Genomic DNA, 15,900 nt, shown 5'->3' on the forward strand with positions numbered 1-15,900 from the left:
TCCTCTGTAGACCCCTAGCTTGCACACTGCTCACAGACAGAACAGTGAGGGTTGCTGGAATGCTTTTTATTCAAAGACTTGTCACAAGTGGCATACCACAGAACTGTGGAACTGTGCTAGATCCATAACACCCAATATCTCACTAAAGGATTGAGATCATACTAATTCCTGGTATTATGACTATAGTGCAAATCTCAAAAAAAATGCAGCATAGAACTCTTTAGGAAACAAGTACAACCATGCGCCTAGTACAATGACAACCCCCCCTTAAAGTTGATACATGACGTGACATCTGTGATAATTGCGTCAACTATAGTCAAGGAATCTTTCTACCTATTACAAATAATTATAAATAGTACAGCATCCAAATCCAAGCTGTTGTGCCACTCCACTCCTCTCTAATTAGGCCCATAATAATTAATAAGGCATATACCTATCCAATTTGGGGGGGGGGGACAATGCTTCCCAACAAAGAAAATCTTAGGCATGTTCTCAAGTGAATCTGAGAAATTAAAAGCCTTTCATTATCTCTGAAGATAATTTTTTTCACAAGAAATATGATTCTGTTCAGAAAATAAAATGCACCAAAGAGCTACTAACATACATTATCAAACAGCCTATAAGACTTCCTCCTGAAGAGAACTTTGGGGGAAAAGGTCTCTGATCTTTTCTCACACACAAGTTAGAATCTTTGTGCAACAGATGACCTGACACAGAATGCTGAACAACTTACATATGCTAATGATTCGGGTTGACCAGACGTTGTATATCCAGGTGCTGTGAGGCACAGGGCTGAATGCCCTATAGCTCACACCAGAGAGAGCTTGTAAGTCAGTCCTGTATGCTGTGACATGCACTATCATAAAAATACACAGCCTCTGCATACAGCAAGTGATGTGAAGAGAGATGAAGGACCCCTGACCCTGCCTCTAACTGTGCTGGTGTAGACTGCTTGGCACTATGAAACACCCTTTTGGAATTGCACCCACTTAAAGCATTTGTTTTACCATGGGCTCAACCAAACAAACCTTGTGTTTAATTTTTAAGACAAAATGAACAAATCCAAAGACTTTTACTTCACACCATCTGGACACTACATTCAACAATGCCATAAGAATAATACTTCTGACATAGTACCACATTGGTTTGCATCTGGGAGTGGCATAAATCAACTGCAAAAAAAAAAAATCTGAATGTAGCATGTGGCCAGGAGTCCTGCATGCTTCTCCTAAAACTCATCATATAAATACAAAGTCCTTGGAAGCAATGAAGATTCCCCTACAATGCACTCTGCAGTAAAGTATCATTATTCTATTCGTGCCATGGTTACTCCATTTAACATACTGCACATTGCAGATACGGCACAGTTATTGGATGTTACACTACAGAACAATCCAAATGATTTTTACAATCCTGCAATATTGAGTGGTGTTGGGTGAAGCACAGGTGTACTTAGTAGCTTCAGTTTAAGATTAATCCATCCCTCCTTTTTCCTTCTTTCCCTCTGCATACAGTTCATCCAATCAGCTGCTGCCCAGTATTACTCCTGCTTGTTCTTCTGTATCCCTGTTGATACCCTCTGATGCTGGGACTGGTACACAATTATTTTTCATATGATCTATAGCATACTAGATCCAGTTCTAGGTCACACCGGAAATGGAATTTATCCTGACTAGCAGCAGGTGTAAAGCAAAGCTCAAGCTTTAATGAGTTTCCAGTCCTCTGCAGGATACACAGACACCTACATCTAATACACTTATCAGCAGCTTGGATTATCACCAAGTCACTCACGTACCAGCAGGTTTTTGAGGTATGGAAGGAAACTAAAGCCTACAACAAAAATGTGCAAAGAGAAAAGGAGAACAAAAAGACTTTAACACAGCCGGAAGCCATGTTTGTGATTCCAACATCATTACACAAGACAAAAGCAACATATGACTGACTCAACATTCATTCAAACGTTCTAGAAATGCTAGCAGAGATCAGCAAAAACACTTGTGCTCAATATTCTCAGTGCCATCTGGTAAGAGTGTACATTTCATCTCCTAAGATCCATTAAGATCAGAACCCTACCTTGGTAAACAAATCAAAAAGACTCACCGTAAAAAAAAGACATAGAAAAAACGAACAAAATATTCATGTATGCACAAATCTACAACCAAAGTCAACCATTATAATGCAACACATTGTGAGGTACCACTATTAATTTGACCTTCCTTTCTTGAATGTTCTACATTACAGACGAGATACAATCAGCAAAATGTTCCAACACAGGCAGACGCTCAACCCTACTTGCCGAATATTTTCAGAAAACAAAAGTACACACCAGTGATGTGTATTTCCATTATCATCCAGCATAAAGACGACATATGGAATGAAATGTGAATGCTGAGAACATTCTAAAACTACTAAAGAATCTGTGCCGCACACTGACTCAGAAATGTTAGTGTACAGTCTTATACAGTTATGTTCACCTACAATGTGGTAGTGTCAAAACAGCAAAATGACCCCATCACACAAGCAAAGCTGCAACCTCTGCTGCAAAATACCATTATCCAAGTCATTGCTTTTAGCATGTATGTTTTCCTGTCATGCACTGCAGTGTAGGTCAAAACCTGCAAGACAAGACATGATTTAATTACAGAAATTTCAAGAAGCCTTCAATTATGCACTGTCAAGCATTCCCAAGGGTTAGTACACTCCTGAGTTACGTTACAGCTTTTGTCACCAAACGGAAGAGTAAGAAAATATTTTACAAGTAACATAATGGGGGGAGGACATCCAAAGAGGAGTTACAGAAGCCCTGAAACATGCATGTTCATAAACAGTAGCACACATTTTGCAGCTATGTGCATTTCTACACCCTATGATGTAGCTATAGCAGAAAAGCAATGCATGGAACCACTGCACACTTTACAATGAAGCAATGGTACAAAGCTGATTACATGTACCATTTGCACTTTCATTCTTGGCAGCATAAGTGAGGCACAAAAACATGTAATGCATGGGTATAAAGTCCTTACTGTGTAGTGTGATCCTATCAATATTTTGTTTTAATTTGGAGTAATTTGAAAAAGATCAGATACATTAGTTTAACATTTACATATCTAACGTTCTAGGGTGACTGACAGCTCTCAACACATAAAACAATATGTGAGAACAAAACTCAAATAAATTAAACCACCAAAAAATTATTATATATTGTGAAGTGTTTGGATCTGTTTGTTTGGCATTTTAATTATTTCAGCTCTCATGATATGCCAGTAAGTGTGTGGTGCCACCAATCAAAGCACAGTTAGCTTATGTTCCAGCTGAGAAGACACTTCACAGCAGTCTAACAGCACTATAAACCAAAAGAAAAATCTAACAAGTCCAGACTTTACACTGTGTGATTCCTTAAACCTCTTGTATTAGATGCAACATGGGATATATGCAAGTGACCCTTAAAGGACTTCAGGTGTTTCAGCTATATGGCAATTCTGAATGTGATTCAAACCAGAAAATGTATAGGAAACAGCAGCCTTTCATCAAAACTCAAACCAAAAGGTAAAAACATAAGAAGGCTGTATGAAGAACCACTCAAATGCACGGCCAGCTGGTACAAACTTCTTTATTAGTACCATAAACCATCAGCAATTCTGAATATCCATGACTTTTATTCTTTTTAAGTCCGTTTATGGACAAATTTAGGACAATAAAGCCAAACCCCACTAGTTGTGGGCATGCATGTTTCAGCCTTCTTATGGCTTTATGTCCTGAATTTGTCCATAAACAGCCTTAAAAATAAAAAAAGTCATGGACATTTAGAATTGCCATATAGTTGAAACACCTGATGCTCTTTTTCTCAAATACAGAGAAAAAAAAGTTGTGATTGGCATCACAATTTAAGCGGCCCCAGGATTTCTGTAATGTTCTTCACATCCCTGGAACAATAAACTCAGAGAATCTAATGCACACAATCTTTGTTCTTACACGTGTTATTTTCCTACCAAGCACTCCAAGCTGTCTGCATAACTGTGCTTTACATCCAATCCAAGCCAATTACTTCAGTGCCAGGTGCTACCCCTGCTTTTCCTCAGCATACAGATGTACACGCACAAAAAAATCAAATACATATATATATATATATATATATATATATATATATATATATATATATATATACGTGTGTGTGTGTGTGTGTGTATTATAAGCTAGTTTTTTCCAAACCTCTAACATCTGGCCCTCTGTCTCCAGGTATGCTACTTGAAGCTTGCCCACTGCACACTAGAACTTTACCAATGCACCAAATTGCAAAGAAAATTGGCCAGACTTCATATGCAAGTTACTCAAACTAAGCAAACATTAAAAAATATATATACAATCTTATTGAAAGCTGATGATGATTTTTGGGGTGAGAGAATTAGTTATGTATACTGCAAGTGCTGAAAAAAATATCTAATTTTGAAGTCCTAGATTTGCAAGCTTTTTATTATGTGAAATCCTTCCAGACATGTTATACAGCAGGGGGACAAATCAGCCATTTCTGATATGTTCATAAAGCTTATACTGCTAATCTCCATTCAAACCATTTGACATTTAAAAACTTTGATCTTATGGTCTCAACCATTTGCAGTTTGAAGTTTTCAAACTTCAAGCTTGTGAAGGGAATCCAACATGCATATAAATAAATATATATATATACAAATATAAATATATACAAATATATATATACATATACATATAAATATATATACAAATATACATCTATATATATATATATATATATATATATATGTATCCCATTTAGGTCACCGAAAGTACAATCCACCGAATTACAAATAACAGAGGCCACATCTTGAAAGACCACTTATGCGAAAGATCAGTATCCCAAAACACAAAACAATGAAAAACCACATAAAAACAAAAAGCAGAAACACAACATAGTCTTGAACATTTTGGTAGGGGGGGGGGCAAGCCTCCCCCTGCACCTCCCACATCCCATCTAATTATATATACCAACTTCGAGATCGCACTACTGTGACAGAAAGGGTATATTTCCCGATCGTCACTATACTGCGATCTCCATGTAAAACTATGGATGTTGTACGCTGTTCGTTGTTTTGTATTTCGGGACACTGATCGTTCACATAAGTTGCCTTTCGGAGATGTGGTCTCGGTTACCTGTAATTCAGTGGAGTGTGTTTTGGTGATGTAAATGGGACCCATATATATATATATATATATATATATATATATATATATATATAGACACACACACACACACACACATATATATATATATATATATATATATATATATATATATATATGTATATATACACACACACACATACATACACACACACATACACATACATACATACACACACACACACACATAAATATATATATATATATATATATATATATATATATATATATATATATAAAATAGATAGATAGATACACAGACACACAACCACATGAGTTCATTTTAATGAATGCTAGTTAACTAAACAAATTTATTTTACCCAATGCTCATTTTCTCGCCAGTGGGTTGGTATTAGAGTTGGGAGTATACGTGCACATGTGAATGTTTGCGGGTTAAGGTTAGAACTAAGGACTATGATGGATTTAATGTTATGCATGCATGTTTGTACTTGGAAAGTGTGTCCGGCAGTCCTGTATAATGGTACTATTAGAGAAAGGTATGTTGCAGGGTTATGGTTATTTACTTACTTACTTTTGTTTCATCAGCATCGTCAGAATGGGTCAGCAAAAGCAATCCCCTTTCTGATGGAGGTCTAGGGATAAAGTTAGGGCAGGGACAAGCTTAGCACATAAGGTGATACAGGGAGAAAAGTCGAAACTTCAAAAAATAAAAGAGTCAAAACTACAACTTTACAAAAATACACACATCTAACAATACACCAGACATAATTTGTCTGAAAACTGGTATGGCTAGGGAAACAGATTTTTGATAAGATAATGTGTACTAATAGGATTAGAGACAGCAGTGTAGTTAGGGTTAGCACACATGAATAAGAATAGATTAGGGGAAAAGGTAGCACACTATGAACCACAGAAGAAATGTACTCCAAAATGTACAGTTTTCTATGAAGTAGGTTATCTGGTGTTCTGCCATTCTGCAAAATATTGATTTTGGTAGTATCATTGCAAATTTTAACAGATGGAGCTGAAACTGTGAGATATGCAGTGCTGGGGGGGGGGGGTCTTACCATATTCCAATTCCAAGGTTATTATCATATATAGCAGGGATGCAGGGAGCAAAACCCCTACATGACAGTGTGGGAACCTCACCCCCCCCCCACACAAAATAAAAGAATGTTGTTTTATAAAGTCTCTTTTATAAACTATCTGGACTAGATTTTGTCCTGTTTGTTCGTTTTGGAGATTTTTGTATACTCATCAACCTAGACCTATATCACCACTTTTTACTTCGCATCTGTCAGAGACACAATCCATTGCCATAGAAAATACTATGATGTTACACAGACAGACAGGCTATTCCACAATCCAGTGTGCAGGTGCAGGGATTCATTTACTTCAAACACCCTGATACAGTGGTTGGCACAGCTACTTCACAGTGTTTGGTCCTTCAGTTTGGATACCAGCTGGGATGCAATCTGTGCACAGTGTGCAGGTCTTCCCTTTGGCTACTTTTAGTGAGGTTTCTAGTTTCCTCTCACATCCTATAACATACCAAAAGTACCCCTCCCTTCGGTGTCTAGGTTCTACTGGTCTTGTGCATATTTGTTCCCTGGTGGTGGAGATTCCCAGAATGACAGAGGTTAGTGTTCTTCAGAAGGGTTGTCATTCCAACAGCCATAGGGATTGTTTGCGCCCTTCATAGACACCACAGCTATAAGTAAGTTTATAACAGCACTAGCCCCAACCCTGGGTCTTGTAGGATAAATTGCATGTGCCAGGACATAGACCCACAATGCCTTCCCCCTGCAGGTACATACATGCTTCTTTGCACTTATAATGAAGGTTACCACCTCCTAAAAGACTAGTAAGCAACATACCTGCCCCCCTCGACTACACATATACCTTACCTCTCCTCCTCAGAAGTTATGTAGCAGTGCAAGGCCAGTTCTTACCCAACCCCCACCCTCCACTCCCACCACAGTCAAGTACCGGAACTGCTACTCAAACTTGTCACTTTGGCTACAGTCAGGGCTTTATCCTTCTACTCTCTTAGAGTTGGCCATACACAATATGCCAAAAACAGTGATCTTTACAGTAGGTGGGTGTGTTTCCTACAATGCAACGGTTTCCATTTCAGGACTGGTTTATTGCTTTGCTCTCAATGCCTGTTTGAATGGGCTGCAATCCCAACACCCTGACTGGAATAAAACAAGTACTGGACAATGCAAGAATCCTGCATTATACACAGATGAGTACATTAGCATGACTTGCGCTACTCTTTCACATACTTTGATGAAGCCAGTGATTAAATCACACAAAGTACTAGGCATGCACATGAAATTAATTTCTGAGAGTTTAATTACACTTTTTCTTTTGCTATAAACTTGCTGTAAAACTATGCACACTATTTACTCATGTCACAGATTTGTGCATCTAAGGAAATTAAAAACAGTGCAGCAACAAAACTGAAAAGATTTCAGAGTGAACTTCATATTTCACATTACAAAAAAAAATATTATGTGAATTAAACAGTGGTAAGGAGATGCACAAAAAACCCTGACATTCATGGATATTTTGCATACAGGCATGCAAACACACTGCAGACTATGTTTTGTGTGCTGCATTTCTGGATAACAATTCTCAATGGCAGTGTACAAATGTACCCTATTATTTATAGACAGCACACAAAAACACTTTGTGCTCAGTGATATACAAAGCTCCCCAGTGCTCAAATCACGCCCTCCAAACAGCCCAAAAATTGCTGTACAGCTTTGTGTTGCATGAGAGTGCAGCACTGTACAGTGGAGAACAAGTAAGTACAAAATTATGCTACTTTTGTACACAGGTGCCAGCTGTTGCACTGTATTCCACTATAGGTTTATAAAATTATCACAATCATTAGACATAACATATCCAAGTACTATAGCATGGTAATGGGGGGGGGGGGTGCTGCTGTCCAAGCTTCTACTGGTGGGAGCTATGGAGCCAGACCAGGTTTGGAAGAAGTAGAAATGTGCTTGCATCACAGGAAACTCCACCATCAGAAGGGATTTTCCCTAGGGAAGCTAAGATGGTGTTGGGGATTGTCTTCTTATTGCCAATATGTTGCTCAATAGTATAAGCTAGCCCTTCACTGCTAATATTTTGGTTATCTCTACACTGCCAGGTGCAGCATCACTGTATTGTATGTGGCTCTTGCATCAGATGGCAAGACAGTATTCCATTGGTGCTACTTTGCTGAATGGTATACAGTCAGGTAACCTGCATATGTTCTCCACGCATGGAGTACGATACCTATTGTCTTGGCCCATTGAGTAAAATTCTGATCACTAAGGGCTTTAGTACACAGGTATACTGCACATGAGTCCTGCTCCACTGTGCTTAAACGTTAATGGAGAGGTCTCAAAGTCTGAAAGGATAAAACCCTCAATTACTCTGCATAACCTCATCTTCAATGTTACACAAAGAAAATCAAACACAACCATCAGACCATGACAGGCTAGACCAATCTTTATGCTAGGTGTTCTCACAATGGTCTCACAGACATGGCATAAACAGTAAATTACAGTAGTGAAGCAAAGCCCCTCAAGTCAATTCAAGAAGTCATCTTCCTATTCCTTAAAAATCACCTTCCCAAATGCTTAATCTTTTACTCTGAATGTGTAAAGCTAAAAATGCACATTTTAATAATACATTACTCAATTCTGCTGAAGTGTTCATAATATGAAAAATCTAGCAAAGTACATATTTGGAAAACAAACAAAACGGAGCTTGAGCTTGACTGCAAAAACCTTTACTGGTGCTTCCTGGTACCTCGGCCACTGCCTTCAAGGGAATAAATTACACACCAATTCACAGTCTGTTTTATACAAAAAATTAATTAGCCCCAATTAACGCTTCACAAAACACCCCACCATTAATGTGCCAAGTACCCACCCATGAATTAAATGCATGTAGAAAATACAAAATACCTAAACCATAAATTCAACACACATAACATATGAAACTTTTTACAAAAATCAAATATTATACATTAAAATGTATTTCTTGATTCAAACCATTTGGATGTAATGTTCCTTAACAATAACGCTAGTTTCCATTTGCAACAATTTTTGTATATAATCATATACATCAGCATTTTCATCTAGCACATGGTGGTTCTGATGCCATTTTTTTCTTCAGTGTTCTGGCCAAACCTCATTATAATCAGAGAGATGATTATATTTATTTATTTATTTTACATTTGTTTACCGGGATAGTCCGACTGGATACATGTCCATTTTCAGTGGAGGCCTGGGGAGAAAAGCTCCACAAATACAAACTTACATAGATTACACAGAAGTTAGCAAACAATTATAAAAACAAAGTGATTATATACAATGGGTTAGTAGTGTTCCCTAGTAGGGACTCACAATTGTCACGGACAGACAATTAAAAGTAAGAGACATCAGATTGGAAGCAGAGCTTGGTGATGTAGTTACAAGTTATGATAATTGCAGAATATGCAATATATACAAAAAATGAATGCGAAATGGTGTGTAATTTATTCCCTTGAAGGCAGCGGCCAAGGTACCAGGAAGCACCAGTAAAATTTTTTGCAGTCAAGCTCTGGCTCCGTTCTGTTTGTTTTCCTAATTCTAGTTTGCGTGGTTTTGGTTTAGAGTACATATTTGCCCAGCTCATCTATTTTTTTAATTTAACTTCAGAAATGTTATCTCCCCAATCCAAAAAACTCTTAACAACACATTTCCCCTTTTGCAAGACTACAGTTGTATAATCCATTTTTGTTTTACTTTTTTTTAAATATTTTTTTCTCTCTCTCTGAAGTTGAGACCATCAAGTTAGCACATACAAAGTAATGGGGTAGGCCTCCCCTGTAAAATAACACTAACAGAAATTTCACACACAGTTTTGGCAAGACTGCAGTCTCACTCATTCAGTTTGCTACTTGGAAGTTATCACTCATGCCTCTTGAAGGGTATTAAATACAATCAGTATGGAGAAAATCGATATATGTGCAGTAACAGAAACCTGGTTTAAGGCTCCAGAGAGCACCCCAGCACTACCAGGCTACAACTCATACCATACATCTCGGCCACAAAACCCAGACCGAAATACAAAAGGTGGGGGCGTATCCATATTCATCAAGGATACCCACACCTCCAGGTTAGTGGCACAGCACAATGCTTCAGAGACTATTCACATGCAACTAACAATGGGCAAAACTGCAATTCAAATTGTAGCTTGCTACAGATCACCCACCATGTCCCAGGACTCCCATTCCACATTTCTGGAAACAATGGGAAACATAAAGGTCCTACCAAACACCCCGATATTGGGTGATTTCAATTACCCAAACATTAAATGGGAGAACTACTCAAGTACTAACTCCCTTGCCCAACATTTCCTAGAATTTATAAACTCAAATGCCCTGGATCAACTGGTCAACACCCCCACCACAGGTGACAACATATTGGACCTGGTCATCACCAACATGGGCGACCGGTGTTCCACACCGGAGGTCAACCCCTCGCTGGTTAGATCTGACCATAAACTAATCACTCTGGATATCCACTTCCGCCCCCACCCTCGGTCAAAGAAACCACCGTGAAAAACTTTTCAAAAGCAAACTTCACTTTACTTAAGACCGAGGTGGAAAGTTTCAAATCCCCCATGCTAAAGGATAACGTTGCCCAAGCTGCAAAATCCTTTACTAATGCACTCTGTGGGCACCTACAAGAATGCATGGATCGTGCTATCCCAAGCAAAACCAAGACTCACTCCTCCAAGAAAAGAAAACCAGTCTGGTGGACCCCTACCATAAACAAGCTATACAATAGAAAGAGGAAACTAGTACAGAAGAGAGTAAAATCCCAAGAGGGGAAGACATCCATGATCAGTATCAGCAAGAAACTACAATCCCTCATAAAATCATCCAAGGCTAACTTCAAAAGAAAAATTGCCAAGGACTCCAAAGATAACCACAAGACATTCTTTAGCTATGTCAAGAATCTAAGTGGCAACTCCCTGATATGCTCAGAGTTACTGCAGAATGGCACAAAATACACTGAACCGACCAATATCACCAACATCCTGGCAGACAGGTTCAGAGCAAACTTTACCACCCTCTCACCCTCAAAAGGGCCCATAACCATACCAGAAGAATGTACTGCCCCTGAAATCACAGACACTCAGGTTGAAACAGCCCTCTCCAAAGCCAAAAACACAGCATCAATGGGACAGGACGGTGTCCCAGGCTGCGTCCTACATGAGCTCAAAGATGAACTAACCCCTCACCTAAACATACTGGTCAGACTCAGCCTCTCCACAGGCTACATGCCCATAGAGTGGCGCACAGCAACGGTTATTCCGCTCCACAAAGGTGGAGCCATAAGAGACCCCGGGAACTATCACCCTATAAGCCTGACTAGCTTGGTCTGCAAGGAGCGCATCATCATGGATCTCATTAACTGGGACATTGGGAACCTCCAAACACTGGAACCTACCCAGTTCAGTTTTGTTAAGGGCAGATCATGCCTCCTAAACCTGGTGGACTTCTTTGAGACAGTTTCCAAGGCTATAGACGAGGGAAAGGTGGTCACACAGCCTACCTAGACCTCGCAAAGGCCATCAACACCACTTCTCATTCTGGTATTACAGACAAGCTCACCAGCCTGAACATAAACCCCTACGTCACGAGATGGGTTGCCAACTGGCTCACGGACAGAACCCACATGGTAAGAGTTGCGGGAGTTAGGTTTGACTCTAAACCAGTTACAAGTGGCGTTCCCCAGGGCTCAGTCCTAGGACCCCTCCTGTTCGGCATATACTTCTCAGAGGTACAGGTAAGCAGAGAAGGACTATGGCTGACCAAGTTCGCAGATGACTGCAAACTAGGGGCTATAATTGACTCTCCGGCTGACACAGACATCCTCCAAAAGGGTCTCACTGAAACAGATTCCCGGTGTCAAAACCATGGCCTCAAGCTAAATGCCAAAAAGTGCATAGTAATCCCCTTTGGAAAAAACAAAGTACCCACAAATTACCACATAGGTTGTAGCTCCCTAAATACGGAAGATGAAATAAAGGATCTGGGCACCCAAGTAGAAAGTAATCTCTCCTTTGATAATCACATTACCATAGTGGTTAGAAAATCCTTATATGTGGCCCACCTAATCACAAAAGGGTTTGCATCCAGATCAAAAGAGGTCATTGTGCCCCTCTATGCATCACTCATTAGATCCATCATAGAGTACAACGCCCTATTTGGGATGTACCTTACAAGACACCTGCAACAGCTAGAAAGACCACAGAAGTACCTCACCAAGAGGATCACTGGTGTCAAACAGATGCCCTATGCAGCTCGACTGAAAAAACTCCAGCTGTACTCAGTTGCATACTGCCTACTCAGAGATGATCTCTGCCTGACATACAAGGCCATGTCCAACCCAGAACTGATGGACATGCTCCACCTAAAGAAAACCATATCCCCTCGAGCCACATGCTCTAGGGATCTAAACCTCATCACAACAATAAATAGGATGTGCTGGAGGGATAGATTCCTGTCCCAGAGACTTCCCATGCTCTGGAACAAGATTCCAATCTACATTAGGCAGAGCTCCTCACTAACCCTCTTCAAGAGAAACCTTGACGAGTGGATGGGAAACAGGAAGTCTACCTGGGGGATCACTTCAGTGGCTCTGCTGGACAGAGGCACAGAGAACTAATCTAAGGGGGTGGCAAAAACCAACACATTCCGGCTAGGCTTATAAATGCCTTTGGGCAGATAGCCTAGTACCTACCTACCTATAAACCTATGAACACACTGATTTCTACAAGTGCTCAGATAAGAGCAGTTTATTATACTAGCAGGACATAAAAATATTAAATTCTGGAGCAGATAACTTCATATAAAGAGTAATTTTACTTCCTGTTCTAATGACTTCATACTCCAGAGGTAGGTTTCCCCAGCTTATCCACTCCCCTTTTCTATTCATACTGCATATATTGCTGTCTCAGACTATAATAATCACATAAAAGTGCTCAACATTTCAATCTGCCTGACATAAAAACAGCTAAAAAAGACCCTCAATATCTTACTCAGCCTAGCATCACTTCTCATGACAGTAAAGGAATGGAAATACTAACAATATGTCAATCACAATGAGAGAAAGCTGAAATAACTCTTGGGACACGTGTTTTCTTTGATTTCAGCCCTTTGCTTCTTCTGCAGGACCTCAGATTTAGCAAAATAGTTTTCATTCAATAGCAACATGCAATAACTTGCAATGACAGCAGCAAACAGGCTTTTATCCTCTTAAGTAACCAACAGTGCATACAAGAACATGTGTGCAAGGGTATACAAATATGTGCAAAGGTTGTATGTTGTGTGTCTACTTATATGCATAGATATGTAATCACATAAAGATATACAACCACCTATTTGTATGTGTACGTACAGATACATGCAGAGTGATAGATATGACTAAAAGACAGAGACGCACAGTTAAGTTATCAGGAAAATAAGTGAATCTTGTTTCCTTACCTTCGATTTTACATCCCAGTAGTCCTCTGTTCCATATGTAACACCCCAGAGAGATGTGAGGTAATCGTATGCAATGACAGCAGTCTGCAAAGAAAACAGTCAACAGTAAGCAGCTACTCTGAAGCAGATGTTTAAACAAGTACTGGAAAAGAAATATGAGGATGAATCCACACCAGGAGCATTCTCTGATGCATCTGTTTCTCAACTACAGCTATGTTAATGCATGACAACTGTAACAAGAAAAGTGGCCTGGCTCTAACTCAATCATTATTTCATGCAGGAGTACTCACATGAATGTTCCCATCAACAGGCCCCCTCCTTCTCCACCAGCATAACAGCTCCCTCTTACTACCTTGAATGCATTTATAAACCTTACACTTCACCACATAACCTGGAAGGCTATGTCTACAATTTGTTACTCTTTCCGTAAAAAATTACTTTTAATACCTCGTGTCAAGCCCTTATTTGGCAACCTTGACCTCTTCTACCACTCCCTCCCTACTTAAGCACCTCATCCCTCATTTCCATTATTACTTTAAATATGCATATTGTATCCCATCTATTCTACATGCTGTACAATCCCAAAATAAAGAGCATCTCCCTAGAATGGGAGCACAGCACACCATTCATTGCTCTGGGAAATCTCTTCAATATTCCCTCTACCACCTTAACAAAACACTGGTGGCCCTGGTCACCACAATGCAACACATCACTATGCATCTCTGTGGCTATAGCTTATTGAAGTCCCAGCTGAGCAGTACTAAGAACCTCTAAAGAGATACAGTTTAGATACTTTAACTAGATAGGAGGTATGGCACAATGCCATTTTCAGTCCTGACCTAGCTCCACAAGCAGCAATAACTGTTAAAAAAGTGATCAAACACTGGACATATTCTCACATACAGATCTTACATTCAAAAGGTTGCAATCCATAATTTGTGAAACACAAACATACTAAACATACTAGACAATTCTCTGAGAGGATCAAAAATGCAGTTACTATCCTAAAGGAAGTGAAATAAAACTGAGATGTATAATGTACACAATAAATAAATAAATACATGCATGAATTGCAGGCATAAATTGTACACTCTTCCTTGAACTTTCCACCTTAATTAAAATACTAGGCATTGACAAAGCAAATGCATTTGTATTCCCCAGAGATGTTCAGATTCTTTTTAAATGTGTCATATTTACTTGGTTTTCTATCATTTGGGGGGGTATAAAATTCTACTCTGCTAGTTTAAGTTTTGAAAATGCTTTTCTCCTATGCCTTGGTAGAGTATGTTCTTGCTACAGAGGTTCCACTGTAAACAGAAGATCGAAGTGAAGAGGCTGGTTCTCTGAGATTAAGTTTGGCTGCTAGTCGCGGGCAACAGGAGCAGTTCAACAGTTTGAAAGTGAAGCAGTTGAGAAGCAGTGTTACTCCAGTAAACAGCTGGCTTTCTGGATTGTACACCAGTGATGTTCCCTAGGACCATCCAGGGACATGAGTCTGCATACTTTGTTTACAGTTACCTGCAGGGTGTGAAAGTCTTGAGCAAAGCATAATGCAAATAATGGTAAGCACAGGAGGAATGTCTGTATTTGCCAGCCAGTCTTAACGGATAGGATTTTATCCATGATGCTTTGCACAAGTATGGAAATTCTCAGTCAAGTCCCATTTTCTGATGTGTTTTGGCCACGACTAAGTGTCAATATTTTGTTATAAAAATAAGAGCACCATTTTAGGCATTTTCACTAATATCAAAGTTTGCAAGTGTAATTATCAATAAGTATGGCTGGCCAATTCAAAACTGCATTCTAGACCTTTAGCGAACACTTCATTTGCCTTTGTTCACTGGTTCATATTTTTAGTTGGTTTAGTAACTAGAGCTACGTTAGCATTATATTTGCTACAAAACCAACAGTGCTCATTGGAGACTAAGTCATACTCAACGCATTTTATCAATCTGATGTACAATAATTTTTCCAGTATCTTTGCCAGAAGGACTATTGGTCTGTAGTGAGCAGCAGAGAAAGGGTTGTTCATTTTGGGAACTGGGTCTACTATGGCATGCTTCCAGGAGTACGGAATAGTGCCTGTCAGTGTTTGAGATGTGTTGTAGTGGTTTGCAAATATTTTCTGTACACATTTTGATACATTTTAGAATACAGTACCAAGTGTTTAGCTGACTTATTAGTTTTGATGCTTTGTAATG

At 39.3% G+C, this 15,900-nt stretch overlaps 1 protein-coding gene across 1 annotated transcript in view; it reads right to left on the reverse strand.

Annotated features, from left to right (window-relative positions):
• Nucleotides 1-15,900, reverse strand: part of LOC122803825 (aarF domain-containing protein kinase 1-like) — a 755,009-nt gene that overhangs the window by 706,074 nt on the left and 33,035 nt on the right. The window contains exon 2 of the mRNA XM_044073510.1: nt 13,700-13,783. Coding sequence (XP_043929445.1) covers nt 13,700-13,783 — 84 coding nt within the window. The remainder of the gene's footprint in view (nt 1-13,699; nt 13,784-15,900) is intronic.

Source organism: Protopterus annectens, chromosome 6.part0 (genome assembly GCF_019279795.1).
Source record: "Protopterus annectens isolate FY-2018-M chromosome 6.part0, PAN1.0, whole genome shotgun sequence".
In the NCBI taxonomy this organism is placed as follows: Eukaryota; Metazoa; Chordata; order Ceratodontiformes; family Protopteridae; genus Protopterus; species Protopterus annectens.